This window comes from Diospyros lotus, chromosome 13 (assembly GCF_014633365.1).
Source record: "Diospyros lotus cultivar Yz01 chromosome 13, ASM1463336v1, whole genome shotgun sequence".
Lineage (NCBI taxonomy): Eukaryota > Viridiplantae > Streptophyta > Magnoliopsida > Ericales > Ebenaceae > Diospyros > Diospyros lotus.
In genome coordinates, this window is record NC_068350.1 from 30,721,493 (window position 1) to 30,738,528 (window position 17,036).

The 17,036-nt window shown below is 37.7% G+C and overlaps 1 protein-coding gene across 7 annotated transcripts in view; it reads left to right on the forward strand.

The window, feature by feature from the left end:
• The window catches only part of LOC127788697 (uncharacterized), a 50,790-nt gene extending 34,046 nt beyond the window's left edge, over positions 1–16,744 (forward strand). For all 7 annotated transcript variants that reach the window (XM_052317273.1, XM_052317277.1, XM_052317275.1 and 4 more), the window contains 2 exons: positions 15,591–15,686; positions 15,973–16,744. In XM_052317273.1, coding sequence (XP_052173233.1) covers positions 15,591–15,686; positions 15,973–16,578 — 702 coding nt within the window. In that variant the 3' untranslated portion in view covers positions 16,579–16,744. The remainder of the gene's footprint in view (positions 1–15,590; positions 15,687–15,972) is intronic.
• The last annotated feature ends 292 nt before the right edge of the window (positions 16,745–17,036 follow it).

The following is a 17,036-nucleotide window of genomic DNA, read 5'->3' on the forward strand; positions in this document are numbered from 1 at the left end:
ATGTGGTACACAACTATCATATGTTGTTGAGTCGGAACATGCATATACTGGCTAACAATACTCACTGTATATGCTCTATCTGGGCGAGATAAATTGACCTCCCTACGAGCCTTTGATATCTGTCTTTATCAACCACCAAGTCATCATCCTTCTTCACATATTTCCAATTTCTTTCTAGTGGAGTATACCTAGGTCTGCAACCCAACATTCCAATTTCTTTTAGGAGATCAAGAGTGTATTTTCTTTGGGGATAACTATACCTAGTTTGCTCCATGCTACTTCCATTCCAAGAAAGTACTTCATTTCACCCAAATCTTTGACTTCAAATTCTTCTTTCAACTTCTGTTTCAGGGCTGCTATCTCATGAATGTCATCTCATGTAATAATTATATCATCTACGTACACAATTAAGATACACTTCTTTCCATTAGCAACATGTTTAACAAAGAGAGTATGATCGGCCTCACCTTGTTTGTATCCAAATTTAGTGAGAGTAGAGCTGAATTTTTTGAACTATGCCCTTGGAAATTGTTTCAATCCATAGAGAGATTTTTGTAATTTGCACACCTTGCCACTTTCTTTAGTATCAAAATCGGATGGAATCCGCATATATACTTCTTCTACCTCCCCATTCAAGAATGCATTTTTTATGTCAAATTGGAACAATTCCCAGTCCATATTTACAATAATAGATAACAACACTTTTATAGAATTTAGTTTTGCAATTGGTGCAAATGTCTCCTCATAATCTATCTCATAGGTTTGAGAGAAACCTTGGGCAACCAACCTGGCCTTGTGTTTGTCCACACTCCCATTTGATTTGTATTTGATGGTGAATACCCATTTGCAGCCTATAATCTTCTTGTTTTCCGAAAAGTCAACAACTTCCCATGTGTGGTTGCCTTTTAGTGCCCTCATCTCTTCCATCACTGCCTCTTTCCACTTGGGATCATTTAATGCCTCTTGAATATTCCAAGGTATAGCCACTGTATCTAAATTAGTGGTGAAAGCCTTGAATTCGGGAGATAACCTGAAATATGTCAAGTAATTTGAAATAGGATGCTTCACACATGATCTTACCCTTTTCTAACAGCTATAGGGAGATGCAAGTCACTGTCAACTGCTGTAACTTCTTCCTCATTCACTGGACTTTCCCTCGGTTCTAGCAGTTGGCTGTGTTGAGGAGCTGGATGTTTACCTCTTCTTGAGTAAACTTGCATTGGCTTTTCTAGATTCAAGTCATCCCCTAAATCAGTTTCCATAGATTCAGATAGGATTTGGGGTTCTTGAGGAGATGATAGGCTCGGGTAATGAGGTTCAGAACATGCTAGCTGAGGATGATCAGCTGCAGCAGTTTGATCAAGACCATTATTGGGGTTAAGATGAGGTATAGGTAATGAAATAGGCATAGGTACTGCTGGATCCCAATGATTATCTTTCAATTGTAGAGAGATATTTGAGTAATAGGACTCATTCTCCACAAATGTTACATCACAAGAGATGAAGAATTTTTGTGATGTAGGGCAAAAACATTTATAACCCTTTTGGGTAGGAGAATACCCAATGAATATACACTTTAATGCTCTTGGTTTAAGTTTATGCTGATTTGGACTGGTTTGATGGACATACACCACACATCCAAGTACTTTGGGAGGAAGATTATTTAGAATACGAGCATGGGGATAGATGGAAGTGAGATTATGCAGTGGGGCTTGGTACTTCAGGACTTTGGAAGGCAATCTATTAATTAGATAAGCAGCTATTAGGATTGCCTCCCCCCAATATCTATTAGGCATAAAACTTGTGAACATAAGAGATCTAGCCACCTCAAGCAAGTGTCGATTTTTCCTTTCAGCTATTCCATTTTGTTTAGGGGTATAAGGACAAGTGCTTTGATGGAAGATCCCATTGGTAGTGAGATATTGGGTAAACGAGTGAGAGAAGTATTCCTGGCCATTGTCAGTCCTAAGGATACAAATAGAGGATTGGAAGACATTTAAAATAAGTTTATGGAAAGTTTGAAAGATTGCACATGCCTCAGATTTTTCTTTCATCAAGTATACCCAACACACTCTTGTGTGGTCATCAATAAAGGTTATAAACCATCTTGCCCCATTTAAGTTTGGTACTCTAGCCAGTCCCCATATATCACTATGGATCAAATAGAAAAGTTTAGAAGGAGTATAGGGGACTGACTGATAAGTACTATGAGTTTGTTTAGCAAGGATACAATGATCACACTTAAGTACCACTTTTTCTTTATTGATAAATAAGTTAGGGTACAAGTGTTTCAAATAAGAAAAACTAGGATGACCAAGATGTCTATGCCATAACAAAATTTCAAAATCTGAACTAACCATAAGAGAAAACCTATGAGAAACTTGACTAAGAGAATCCTTGTTATCAGAAAGCCAGTAAAGTCCATCCTTCTCCTCTGCACTGCCAATCACCTTCCCCGATGATCGGTCCTGAAAAATGCAATATGAAGGAAAAAATGTTACAATACAATCCAAGTCTCTTGTTAGTTTGCTTACTGATAACAGATTACAACTTAGGTTTGGCACATGCAGCACTGATTCAAGTAATAAATCAGCAACACAAACACTTCCCTTTCCTTTCACCAATGATTGTGTCCCATTAGCCATCAAAACAGTTAGATCCTTATCTCCTATCTGAAAATTATCAAGAGTAGTAGTAGACCCGGTCATGTGGTCAGATGCCCCGGTATCTACCACCCAATGACTTATTCATTCTCCTAGTAATCAGAGAAAGAAACTGACCTTTTTGTGCCATAGATGTTGAATAATTTGGTGCTGCCTCATCTGATTCCTTTGCAATATGTGAGCCTTGTAATAGTTTCTGTAAGAACTCAATTTGATCAGTAGTTAATCCCATACCTGTTCCTTTTTCACCAATGGGGACACTTGCTGCTACATAAGCGGATCTGTCCTTCTCCTTCTTAGGTCTCAGTTTCCAGTTTGGGGGTTTCCCATGCAACTTCCAGCATGTACTCTCGATGTGATAAGGCCGATTGCAATGTTCACACCATTGCTTCTCCCTTGGAATGTCTTCCTTTCTTGTAGCAGTGAGGGCTGATCCTGAATTAGGTTCAGTTGTTGGTAGCATAACCCTCTTTCTGCTTTTCTCCCATCTGACCTCGGCAAACACCTCCCGGAGAGATGGTAAAGGCTTGGTACCCAATAATCTTCCTCTTACCTTATCTACATCTGGATTGATCCCTTGGAGAAAATAAAAAATCCTCTCCTTTTCCAGCATCTTGCTATACTTTTGGCTATCATCTGCACACTTCCAGCTAGGATCATAAAATAGATCATCTCCTGCCATAGTTCCACTAGGTTGTTGTAGTACTCAGTCACTTCAAGATTTCCTTGCTTGGTATTCCGAATTGCAGCTCTAATCTCAAAGCATTGAGCTGTATTTTCGAGATCAGAATAAATTTCCTGAACAACCTCCCATACTTCTTTGGTTGTTTTGTAAAATAGATAGGGTCGGCCTATCTTGGGCTCCATTGAATTGATAATCCAAGCCATCAATATCGAATTCTCTATCTCCTATCTTTGATATTCTACTGAATTTTTTGGTGGAGTTTGGATTGTACCTGTGAGGTAGCCGTATTTCCCTTTGCCTTTAATCACCAAGGTTTCAGATTGAAACCATTCTCTAAAGTTTCTTCCGTTCAACCTATGTTGGGTGATATGCAAAGTATGGCTATCCAGTGATAGGGTGTTGTTAGGCGCTCCAGCAGTTGAAGTCTCCGGTTGTTGAAGATCTGAACTCAGGGAAGACTCCGCTGCAATTGGGGCTGCATTCTCACGATCTTGAGGCTCCATCTGATTTGGATCTTTGGACTAGGAAGAGCCGAGCTCTAATACCATGAGCAAACTTGGTTCCTAAGGTATGGAACTTGAAAACAAGAGACTGATTTGGTGGAAATCAACTCATACTTGATTTCTCATGAAAGATGAATTATATACAGCTTTCTATGCTATCACTTCCTAACTTCTAGCAGATGATAAATAACATAATTGAAAATATTTACAGAATAATTTACAAATCTATTCCTATAATTTCTCCTTCTCGGTTAGGAGTCTTATCTTGTTTTTGTCTTTTATTTCTTCTCCTTTATCTTGATGCGCCAGCCCACAACCGAAGCCTATATCTCCTGCAGACTTCTTCTTTGCTTTGAACTCTTTTCTACTTTGAGGTCCCCTCGGATCCTAGGACTCTCCAACAGCACTCAATCAATTGACAGCCTCTCAAGCACTCTTACTAGTGCTAAGACACTTGGCCAAGTGTCAATCATTGAGAAATCGTTGGTTGGAATTGAAGTTGCTGCAGCTCCTAATGTTAATGCTCACAAACAGCCTTGGTATGAGTATTCAAGGAAAGAATACAAACCTCCATTGCTGCATTTTGAGGCTATTGTTGATATTTCTGCAACAGAACATAGCTGTGGGTTGAATGGGGATACAGTAACAGCAACTATGGTTGTAGACCTTCCTTTTTTACTTGTATTGGACGTTAATAAAGTACTAACAAAAGTCATGAACATGGATAGTCCTTCCATTGGACTCCAAGGTTTAGCTACTAGCTATGTCAATTCGGAAGTGGTTGATCATGTCCATAGATTGGAGACCAAGCTTGATTGGATATCTATTACCAGGGGTGGTTGTATTGGGCTTGAACTCGATGAAGTTTTCCCTACTGAAATTCTAGGCCAATTTATGCTTGGAATTGATCTTGTAAACCTAAGAACGAAGAAGAAGAAGCCTAGAAGGAGAAAGAAAGAAGAATTATATAGATAGAAAAAGTAGGCATTGGATGAAAAAACAATAGCTAGGTTATAATAAGTTTCTTGGGGACAAGAAACCTTTTAAGGCAGGGGGAATTGTCATGACCTTAGGAGCAATAAATGGGCATTATTGTAATAGGATATAATAGTTAGTTAGGGATATTTTACAAATTGTTAGTAGCACATGGGTGCTGTTAGGATATTGTTAGAAATTAGTTAAGCATCTAGCTATGAAATTCTCATTTTCTCTCTAAGAATTCTCTCAAATCTCCCTCTCATTTCTCTCTACTACTCTCCCTCAATTCTCTCTAATTTCTCCTCTATATCTCTCTAAATATTCTGCTCTTAATCCTAAGCCTCTCGGATCCCTCTGAATACCAATTTCAGCCTGTTATGAACCCTAGGTTCATGACACCATCCAAGACAGGAGAGTCCTTTACAGACATAGGGCACCAATTATTCAAGTACTGGTCAAATAGTCTTCACATCAATCAGAGACTTGGGAGTACCTACCTGATCTCCTGGGGCAGTTTCCAAATTCGGCCAGCCTGCTACACATTTCTTGAGGACAAAAAATGATTGATGGAGGGGGTAATTGTCATGTACCGAGATGTTGGGGGTAGTAGCTAGCGGTATGAATAATGTGTAATTAGGCTAATAGAAATTGAATTTCAATATTTAGCATAGCTGGAAGAATGTTCCAGCATGCTATACCCTAGTTGTAAGCGCACATGGTTCGGGCCAACCGCTTTTGGCTCCCAAGTTACTAGATCAGTATTAATAGCTGATCCATGCGCTAAAACGAGTATGTTGAATGAAATTAGAAATGAATTTCCCTCCAATTCTCTCTAAACTCTCTCTCTAAATTCTCTCTCTGATCTAATCTCTCATTCTCTCCCTAAAATCTCCCTATTCTCTCTTGATTTCCGTTCTCGATCCCTCGAGAATTCCATTGTCAGATTCGTGATCTGTTAAGCATAATGTGATGTAAAAGGGGTGTTTGAGTCCATCTTCATCTTATTCATCAATAGCTGTATGAAAACCAGCTCTTCCCTTGAAAGAGTAGCCTTTTCAGGTTTTGGTTATGGCCCCTCATCAATTTGGACAACTACTCACAAATGACCTTGATGGCGTCCCTCCTACCTTTTATCCTTTCCCTTAGTAGGTCTACCATGTAAAGACCAGCAAGTCTCCTTTGTATGCCTAGGTTTTCCACAATATTCACACCTTAGCTTATTCTTATTGATACTTCCATGGCCGATAGGGGTTCTGTCAAGTGATGGTTTCACCATCATGGCTAATTTGTTTGTTGTAGCAGGCTGGAGAATAACACTCCTTTTTGCTCTCTTCTTGATGAACATAGGAATAAGCTTGCTTCAAGGTTGGAAAAGGCTCCCTTCCTAAGATCTAAACCCTTATTTGGTCAAACTCTATATTTAACCTAGCTAAAAAATCAAATACCCTCTCTTTATCAATCATTTTTTGGATCTTAGAAGAATCATTAGAGGATTCTGTCTGGAAATCTTGATAATAATCTAGCTCTTGCCATAGAATGTTTAATTCAGCATAGTATTGAGAAATTGATCGCTCACCTTGTTTAGTTTCATGTACCTTTTTTCGGATCTCGTAAGTTTGCGCATCATGTCCAACTTGAGAGTAGGTCTATGATGAAGCATTCCAGATCTTCCCTGTTGTATCTAGTAGCAGATGGCCCTTGGCAATGTTTGGTTGCATTGAATTGATCAGCCAAGACATCACAAGGGAGTTCTCTATCTCCCATTGTCGAGCTTGTACACCTCCAGCGATAGGTTTTTGAGTTTTCATGCTAGTGATGTAGTCTTCCAATCCTTGGGCTTTGATGAACAATTTATAGGAACAAGACCAAGCTAGATAGTTACTGCCATCTAGTTTCACTGGACTAATAAGTAAGGATGGATTTTCGAAAGGAACTATAGTTTTAGGTCCCTCAGTAGGCACCACAACCCCTATAACATTGGATGATCTAACCTCCTCTTGGGACATTTTTGCTCAAACTATTGTCTTTTTTGTGCCTAGCCTAGTTGTGGCTCTGATACTATGTAAGAATAGTAGCAACTAGGTTTTGAAATTGTAGGCAAAGACACCTTGCCCCTTTGGATTATCCTCTGGTTATAACCTCATAATTTACAACTTAGGAATCTTAAACAAAAGGAAAGAATATATAAGGAAAGTATATACAAGAAGCATTCTAATTACAGCTCATATACATTCACGATTCTTTAGATTTGATTGCTTTATTGTTTTCCTTGATTGCCTCCATAGAATCTATCATTTACAGTCTTACACCACAAAGGTCAACCTTTCCATAATAACCATAAGTTTACAACTGTAACAACTGTCTTGCCAGCCCTCTTTTACCCGAGATTCCAACAAACTCAATATCAATAATGCTTTTCTTCATGGTGACATACAGGAGGAGGTTTATATGGAACAACCTCTTAATTTCATTGCTCAGGGGGAGTTCGGGATGGTGTTGCCTTAAAAAATCCTTATATGGCCTAAAATAGTTACCTTGGGTTTGGTTTGGTAGATTTAATTCATTTGCCCTAGAGTTCGGGGTTAACTTAGAGAGGGGTTGATCATTCGGTCTTTTATGTCTCCAAACCATCATATTCTCCTAGTGGTATATGTTGATGATATAGTTATTACAATGGATGATAATGTTGGTATAATTGAATTGAACACGCATTTCCATCAACAATTTCGAACCAAGGATTTCGGTCAATTGAAATATTTTATAGGTATTGAGGTGGCACGTTTGAAGCAAGGCATTTATGTTTCTCAAATGAAGTATGCTCTGGATATGCTAGAAGAGACAAGGATGCTTGGATGCAAATCAGTAGATACCCATGTGGATCCAAATATCAAACTATTACTAGGATAGGGGGAGCTTACTTTTGACCCTAGGTGCTATATCGACGAGTGGCTAGTAAACATAATTACCTCGCAATTACCTATCTAGATATTTCATTTATGGGAGTGCGGTAGGTCAATTTCTAGATTCACCTTGTGATAGTCATTGGGACACAGTGATTCACATCCTTAGGTATATTAAGGGTGCCCCTAACTGAGGAGTGTTATATCGGGATCATGGCCATAGTCAGATTATGGACTATACAGATGTTGATTGGGCATCCACATTTGGATATTTTGTGTTTGTTGGGTGAAACAATTGAGGAGTTAGGAGTCATTTAGATCAAGTATATGAAATTGGTTTGTGACAATCAGGTGGCAATGCTTATTGTTTCTAATCTCGTGTTCCATGAGAGAATTAAATTTATCGATGGTCATAGTCAAATTGTGGACTATTGGGCATAATCTCCTAGTGATAAGCTATCCACATTTGGATATTTTGTGTTTGTTGGTTGAAACAATTGAGGAGTTAGGAGTCATTCAAGTCAAGTCTATGAAATTGGTTTGTGACAATCAGATTGCAATGCTTATTGCTTCTAATCTCTAGAGTATTCTTGCATTATTTGTGGGTTCTAATGATCAGTTAGCTGACTTGTTTACTAAATTACTCAGAGGTTCTCATGTGTGGTTCTAATGATCAATTAGCTGACTTGTTTACTAAGTTACTCAGAGGTTCTCGTGTGAGCTACATATGCACCAAGCTTAACATAATTAACATTTATACTCCAACTTGAGGGGGAGTGTTAAGATCTTTATATTAAATAACTTTATATAGATGATTTGTATGTATTTTATGTATATCCTTAGGGGGGTGTTTGTTAACTAAGATAAGAGGGAGAAAAGGTTAGATATGGGAAGCATTCCGGATGTTTGGTATTTCTAACGTGTTTGTTAACCTTATCTGACCATTTCCGAAAAAGACTTCACGTGATCTCTTTTCTCCCCCTTTCAAGATAAATTTATCCGACCTCCCCCCTCGGATAAATTTATCTTACTCTTTCAAGATAAAGTTGAATTACTTATCTGCCCCTTGTAAGATAATTAATGCCATTTAGTGCATTTTAAAGATTTAAATTTATTAAAAAATCTTATTTATTTAACTCTTATAATTAATATTTTTTAATATATTTTTAAATTATTATATGTTTTGACAATTTTTAAAATTTAAATGACATTATTCATTTCATTGATTTTTAAAATTTAAATTTCTCTCTCTATATATATTTTATTTAACTCTTTTCAACTCTTTTTAAATTTATTTTTGGACATGAATTTGAAAAATAAAATATTATTTTTAATTTTAATCTTAATTTTTTTGACAATTCATATTAATCATAAAATACTATTTTAATCATAAATTTGATAATAGAGATATTTTGGTAAAAAAACCCTTATCTTGGTGCTTATCATATGTATTAACAAACATATGGAAAGAAAAAATACAATTATCAGTGGATTCTAAAAAATTTAACAAATAGTCTGATAGAAATCTTGGAATGCTTCCCGACCTTATCTTGATCATTCCATATCTTGATCCGGAAAGTGTCACAATCTTATCTTGATACCACCTTATCTTGCTCATTTTAACAAACGCCCCCTTAGAATACACTGTTTCCTTACTATCAGGATGCATGTATATAAGTCACTGTACACCTCATTTATGAAATACACTTTCACATTCTTTTATTTTACAATGTTGTTCTAGTGCATTGTTGCACAACTTTGAATTTTATAACAAAGAGAAGTCTAATTCTTCCCATCTTGCCCATTTCAAGATGCCTAGTCTCAAGATCCCTTCCACGCGGAGAATTCCCACTACTGTCTATTGTAGGAGTGTGGGCTGTTACACAATTGTGTTGTGGCTGATTATCCCATCAGAAGTTGGGATTTTGGAGTTTTGCTATGTACTCTGGCGCCACTTGTTACTCTTAACATTTTTCACAGAATGATTTTATGACATGTAACTCTACCACTGGGTACACACTGATATCAAGATTTTATCAGCATTGGTGTTGTGAAAAAAACTGTAGCACAAAATAAATTAAACGGGAAGAAGAACAATACTTTTGAATACATGAGAAACTTTATATACTATTGATTATATAAGAGAAAGTGTGAAGTAACTTCCTCCACTACTTCTAACTGCCTACCATGACCTTAACCATGATCCTAAAATCAAGCAACTACACAATAACTAAATTGACTAAATAAAAAACATAAAAACTATTAAAAACATAAAATGACAATTGATTCTCTGTGGAGAGTAACAGCTGGTCCTCTTTGCAGAAAGTCTCAAAACATCAACACTCCTCCTTGAGACTTTTCTTTGAGATCACAAGTTTGTTTCTCAGCTCTTCAAACTTGTTTTTGGAAAGTGCCTTGGTGAACATATCTGCAACCTGTACTTCAGATTTGCAATGCAGCAACTTAACTTCTTGATTCTTCTCTGCCTCTCTTATGACATGAAATTTGACTTTAATATGCTTGGTCCTACCATGTTGCACTGGATTATTGGCAATAGCAATGGCAGATTTGTTATCACACAAAATGATAGTAGGTCCATCTTGCTCTTCTCCCAGATCAATCAATAACTTTCTAAGCCAGATGGCTTGGTTAGCAGCACCAGCAGCAGAAATATACTCAGCCTCAGCAGTTGACTGAGCTACCACCTCCTGCTTCTTAGAGTTCCATGAAAAAGGACCTGAGCCAAATGAGAAAACATAGCCTGAGGTGCTTTTGCAATCTTCCATACTCCCAGCCCAATCACTATCAACATATCCCTGTAAATTGCCACCAGTTTCCTTCTCATACCACACACCAAAATCAGTTGTACCTTTAATGTATCTCAACACCCTTCTTGCAACATTCAAATGAGCTTGACTTGGTGTATGCATAAACCTAGATAACAAACTGGCTGGGAATATAAGATCAGGTCTTGTAGCAGTCAAATACAACAAACTACCAACCAAACTTCTAAAAACAGTAGCAATCACTTTGTCCTCTCCATCATCTAAACTGAGTTTTTCATTTTGAACAAGTGGTGTCACAACTGATTTACTTTGCTCCATCTTAAATTTTTTAAGCACATCCCAGGCATATTTCCTTTGAGTAAGAAAAATGCCTCTTTCCATTTGATAAACCTCTATTCCCAAGAAGTAATTCATTAACCCCAAGTCAGACATCTCAAACTCTTGTTGCATCTCTTTCTTAAATTTCTTCAACTGCTGAAAATCTCTTCCTGTTCCCAACATATCATCCACGTACAAAGATACAATCAATCGTTCACCACCTTCCCAGTCTTTGACATATAAAGTAGCCTCATTTTCACTCCTCTTAAATCCTTGACGGATCAAGTGAGAGTCAATTCTTGAATACCAAGCCCGAGGGGCCTGTTTCAAACCATACAATGCCTTCTTTAATCTGTAAACTTTGTCTTCATGACCTGTGACTTCAAATCCTTGAGGCTGATGCACATAAATCTCCTCCTCAAGAATGCCATTCAAAAAGGCAGACTTGACGTCCAAGTGATACACATTCCAACCATTTTTAGCAGCAAGGGAAAGCAATAATCTGATGGTGTCATGCCTGGCCACTGGTGCAAACGTTGTGCCATAATCCACTCCAGTCATTTGTGCATACCCTTTCACCACTAGCCTGGCTTTGTACTTGAAAATAGAACCATCAGGATTCAACTTTGTTCTAAAGACCCATTTGACACCAATCACATTCTTTCCCTTTGGTTTGCTAGTGAGCTCCCAAGTTTTATTCTTTTCAATCATGGCAATCTCCTCCACCATTGCTTTCTTCCATTCTTCATGTTTGGAAGCTTCAAGAAAATCAACTGGTTCTAAAGCAGCTATATTACAACTTTCATAAATCTCATAGAGAGATTTAGTCTTTAGAGGTGGTGAATCCAGGTCTAAATCGTCATCCCCATCAGCATCCATACTATTGTCGTTTGTAGCCAAAAATTTGGAATCAGGTGCTCCTCCTGAGTTGGAATTTTGAGAAAAACATATAGTTTGTTTCTCCACTGTATTTTTATCCCAATTCCAAAAAGCTGATTCATCAACTTCAACATCTCTAGAAATCAAGATTTTCTGCTTCTTCAAATTGTAAATTCGGTATCCTTTGGATTGTGCTGCATAACCCAAAAAAATACCCAGTTCAGCCTTTTCATCCAATTTACTTCTTCGCACAGCTGGGACATGTACATAACAGACCGAACCAAAGATCTTCAAATGTTGAACAGATGGCTTTGAGCCAAACCATGCTTCATATGGTGTCATCCCCTCTACAGATTGTGTTATGAGCCTGTTGAGAAGATAGACAGCTGTATTAACAGCTTCAGCCCAAAAAATTTTAGACAAATTCTTCTCAACCATCATGCACCTAGCCATCTCCACCACAGTTAGATTTTTCTGTTCTGAAACCCCATTCTGCTGTGAAGTATAGGCTACTGTTAATTGATGATTGATGCCTGCAGCTTCACAAAAATTTTGAAATTCACCAGACTTGTATTCCATGCCATTATCCGATCTCAAGGTCTTCATGTTACAGTCACTCTGCTTTTCAACAAAAACTTTGAATTTTTTGAAAATAGAGAAAACCTCAGACTTGTTAGCCATAAAATAAACCCACACCATTCTTGTAAGATCATCAATGAACAAGATAAAAAACTTGCTTCCATTGAAAGACGGAATGTTTACTGGACCACAAATATCAGTGTGCACTAGCTCAAGTTTGGTTGTTGCCCGCCAAGCCTTGTTGAGAGGAAAGGCTTTTCTAGTCATCTTGCCCTTTTGACAAGATTCACAAACCTCATCACTTATAGTAACTGCAGGCATATCCCTCACAAATCATTCTCCTCCATAAACTTTAAAGACTTCTGATTATAATGCCCAAAACGTCTATGCCACATCGAAGTTTCATCAGTTTTAGCACTATAAACATGTTGGGCAGCCGAGTTAAAATCAAGCGGAAAACTATCATCAACCATTTTTGCTCTTACAATTTCACAGTCATCACCATCAAAAACAGTACAAAATTCACCTTTAAAATTTAATTCATAGCCTTTCTTCAACATTTTCGCCACACTCAATAGATATTGATCTAGGCTAGGAACATAAAGAACATCAGAAATGAACTTTGTACCTTTTTTAGACTCTACAGCAACAGTTCCTCTGCCCTTAGTTTGTACAAAATCTCCATTTCCCAACTTCACCTTGATTTTGTATGACCTGTCAAGTGAAGCAAACATAGAAACATCACATGCCATGTGGCTAGTACAACCACTATCAATAAGCCATAGCTTTCTGCCAAATGAATGAGGAGATGAAATAGCCATGAACAAATGCTCCTCAGATTGTGGTTGATTATCAGCCAAATTGGCCTGTTCTACAGGCTGCTATTTATACTGATCCATCTTTAATCTGCAGTATCTTTCAATATGCCCATATTTGTTGCAAAATCTACACTAGTACTGAGGTTTACCCTTGTAAAAGCAATCTTTCTCTAGGTGATTGGTTCTTTTGCAAGTTCCACATGGTGGGAACTTACCCTTCTTTTGAGGTTCTGTAGAAGCCCTCCCTTGACTTTCCTTATCACCAGCAGATTTCTTGCCACCATTTTTCTTGTATTTATGCTTCAAGACCAATGCTCCTTCAACAGTTTCTTCTAACCTCATAGAGGTTCTTTGTTCTTGTGCTTGCAATTTGTTAATAAGCTCTGCAACTGACAAATGTTTCAAGTCACAAGATTCCTCAATTGCTGAAATCTTGGACTCAAACCTATTTGGCAAGCTAATCAATATTTTCTCTACCACTTTTGAATCTTCAAATGCTTCTCCATAAAGTCGAATTTGATTCACAAGCTGTAAGAGTTTTGAAGAGTACTCCTTGACTGTCTCCCCATCCTTCATTCTTCTTCATTCTTAACATTTCATATTCTCTTTTGAGAGCTAACAACTTGACTGTCTTTACCCGATCACTGCCTTCAAACTCTTCTTTCAGTTTATCCCATGCTTCTTTTAGTGCTTCACAAGCCATTATCCTTGTGAAGATTACATCTGAAATTGCCGAGTGTATGACAGCCAATGCCTTGGGTTTCTTTGCTAAATCATCTTCATACTTCTTAATTTCTGCCAATGTTGGGTTTTGTCGAAGAGGAGCAGGATCGGCATCACTCTCAACAACTTCCCACAAACTCAAGGCCCTTAGATAAGCTTTCATTTTGATAGCCCATACCTGATAATTTTCTCCGGTGAAGATTGGAGGATTAGGAGCAGAAAAATTGCTGGATGCCACTGGAGAAAAAAATGAGCAGCACACTGATTCACTCAATAATCACAGCCCCTTAAGAAAAACGCTCTGATACCATTTGTGAAAAAAACTGTAGCACAAAATAAATTAAACGGGAAGAAGAACAATACTTTTGAATACATGAGAAACTTTATATACTATTGATTACATAAGAGAAAGTGTGAAGTAACTTCCTCCACTACTTCTAACTGGCTACCATGACCTTAACCATGATCCTAAAATCAAGCAACTACACAATAACTAAATTGACTAAATAAAAAATATTAAAAACATAAAACGACAATTGATTCTCTGTGGAGAGTTACAGCTGGTCCTCTTTGCAGAAAGTCTCAAAACATCAACAGGTGTCAACATCATCCTATCATTCTTTTTATGGTGAAAAATATGATGAGTATCTTAGCAACTTGAAAATATAAATTATTTGATTAGAACTTGTCAAAGGCATGCAAATCATGTAATTTCTAATATCTGAATTTCAGTTCTTTATAATATCTTCTAGAGATTGCAAGTTTGATATGTATTATTTCATAAATATATCTTGTCCGTTCTGGTAGAGTTATGGACCTATAATGATCCTCATTTAGTTGCTTTTTTTTTTTTTCATTTTTGTTCTTTTTGGTTGTGAACATGATGGAATATTTTCATCCGAAACTTGTCCATAAAAAGGTGTGAGGACAGGATACAAGCCTTCTCAACTGTTCAAGGGTCAGCCCTGCCAGCATTGCGGTTTGCTAATTTATATACTGTTTGGAGTGAGTTCCTTAGTAATTGAGAACTAGGACCCATTTTCATCATGGTTATATGTATTGATGATGTAACGTGAGGTGCTGCCAGTTAAGTTTTTTGATTGGCCTGAATGATAACATGTTGAATTAAACGCATATTGCTAAAATAAAAGCAACATTTTTGTGATGTCAGGCATGATCTGGGGAACCCTGAAAGTTGCCACCATAAATCTAGCTGAGTTGTTTGGTTCCTATATTGGAACCATCAAGGGGAACTTGGAAACTGAAGACGAAAAAGGCAAAAAGTTATCTGCCGATTACATGAAACGGCAACATACTAAGCCTTAACCCGACTGAGTAGGGTCAGCAACATAGACATGAGTTCTCAAAGTAATATTTGGGAGTTCTCTCTAAATGATAGATTTGCATGAAAAGTTTGCAGGGAAATTGACAGTAACAAACTGTTTCTCTACTCATAAAAGATTAGTCCTTTTGCATCTAGGTTCATAATGTTCATTGCTGGTTCATAGCGTCTTATTGAAGCCTTTTTGGAAGCTGGAAAATGATGAAAGTGCAAGAATTTGAACTCTCATCTAATTGATTTAGTCGTTTAGAGAGTGGCAAGAAATGTGGCTTGATGTTTTATGTAGCCTATTGTATTCTGGATAAGTTTTACATGGATGTTTTAATGGCTTGATGCATATAACTCATTTCAGAAAAAAAAATAATGCCTATTTTTACGCTGATGTTTTCACATACTTATATCTATTTCCATTGTAGGGTGCCTCTGGAAGGGAGGATGTGAATGCTCAGGTGGAACCTGAACATCAAGTGGCTGAAAAATTGGTCAATGAAAATGCAGAGCTTGCCGAGAAGGTAATTACACCATTCACTTTAGATTTTCTGTTTCTATGTAACCCAAGTTGGAAGCAATTGTTGGAGTTTCTGGAGAAGGAACGGCCAAATGTCTTGGATATTCTAGGAGCATTGGCTTGTTCCAATGTTTTTCTTTTTGTTTCTCTTTGTGTATACACGTGCAAAATCTATCAAATTAGGGGGATGGCGCATTTCAAATAGTAATGGATCTATATACAAATTGACAGTTGTTTTGTTTTCATTTTCTATTTTGCTTTACTTGATTCTTCTTGAATTACTATTTCAGGTGAATGCATTATATGCAGAGCTCGATCAAGTTGGTGTAGCAGTTGACCCTTCTCAAGATGCCGAATCTAAACTGGTAGTTGGAACTGGTGAAAAAATTGATATCGCTGGTCCAACATCTGAATTTAGAGAGAAGACATGTACATCTGGCGAGAGAATGGATGCTGGTGCCGTCAACGGTGTTCTAATACGACATGAGAGGACCGGCGATGATGGCGCAAACGCCAAGGATACCATCGACGGAGCTGATTCTATGCCCAAATCCGGTGAGAGGATGTCTGTATCAGGAGGAGGGAGGAGGAGGGAGTCTCTGGGAGATCTTATAAAAGCCGAGGAGCAAAATGGGGAGCATTTGTATGCCGAGAACACCACTGTGATCCCATCTCTAAGCACCGTCAACTCTGAAGAAATTGTGCAGATTCCATTGGATGAAAATGAAGGTGCTGAAGCAGAGTTGTTGCAGCCCAGCAGCAATGGCGAGGACGTTGACAAGACTGACGTCCCGCTCACCGATGCTCCGCTGATTGGGGCGCCTTTCCGGCTAATATCCTTCGTTGCTAGATACGTTAGCGGCGCTGATTTGGTAAGCAAAACCCCAGTGAAATAAGGGGTGGGAAATTCCTACAGTAAGTCCGATAGAGAACTCAGAGCGAAAGGGGGAGGGGGGAGCAATATCATCCATGTAGTGACAGTGATAGGGGTAGGGGATCAACAACCCAACCCAAATGGGCTTATAATATACTTTGTTTTATGACAAGCAATTATTATTATTATTATTATTATTTGAGTCCTCCACTTTGATACAGATAGCTATCACAATGAAAAAGAAAAATGTTATTGGTACTTCGTAGATTACATCATGAGCTACATAATGTAGCTAAAATATCTTTCACCCAAGGTGATGTAAAGTGGTGAGGCACATCATTAAAATATCCCTTACTCGAGGTAACGAGGCGTCAAAGATATTTTTGTCATTTATGATGCATTGTGTAGTCCATAAAGTGCTTATAGTATGATCTTATATATATATATATATTATTCTTGATGTTTTGACGGTGATTTATA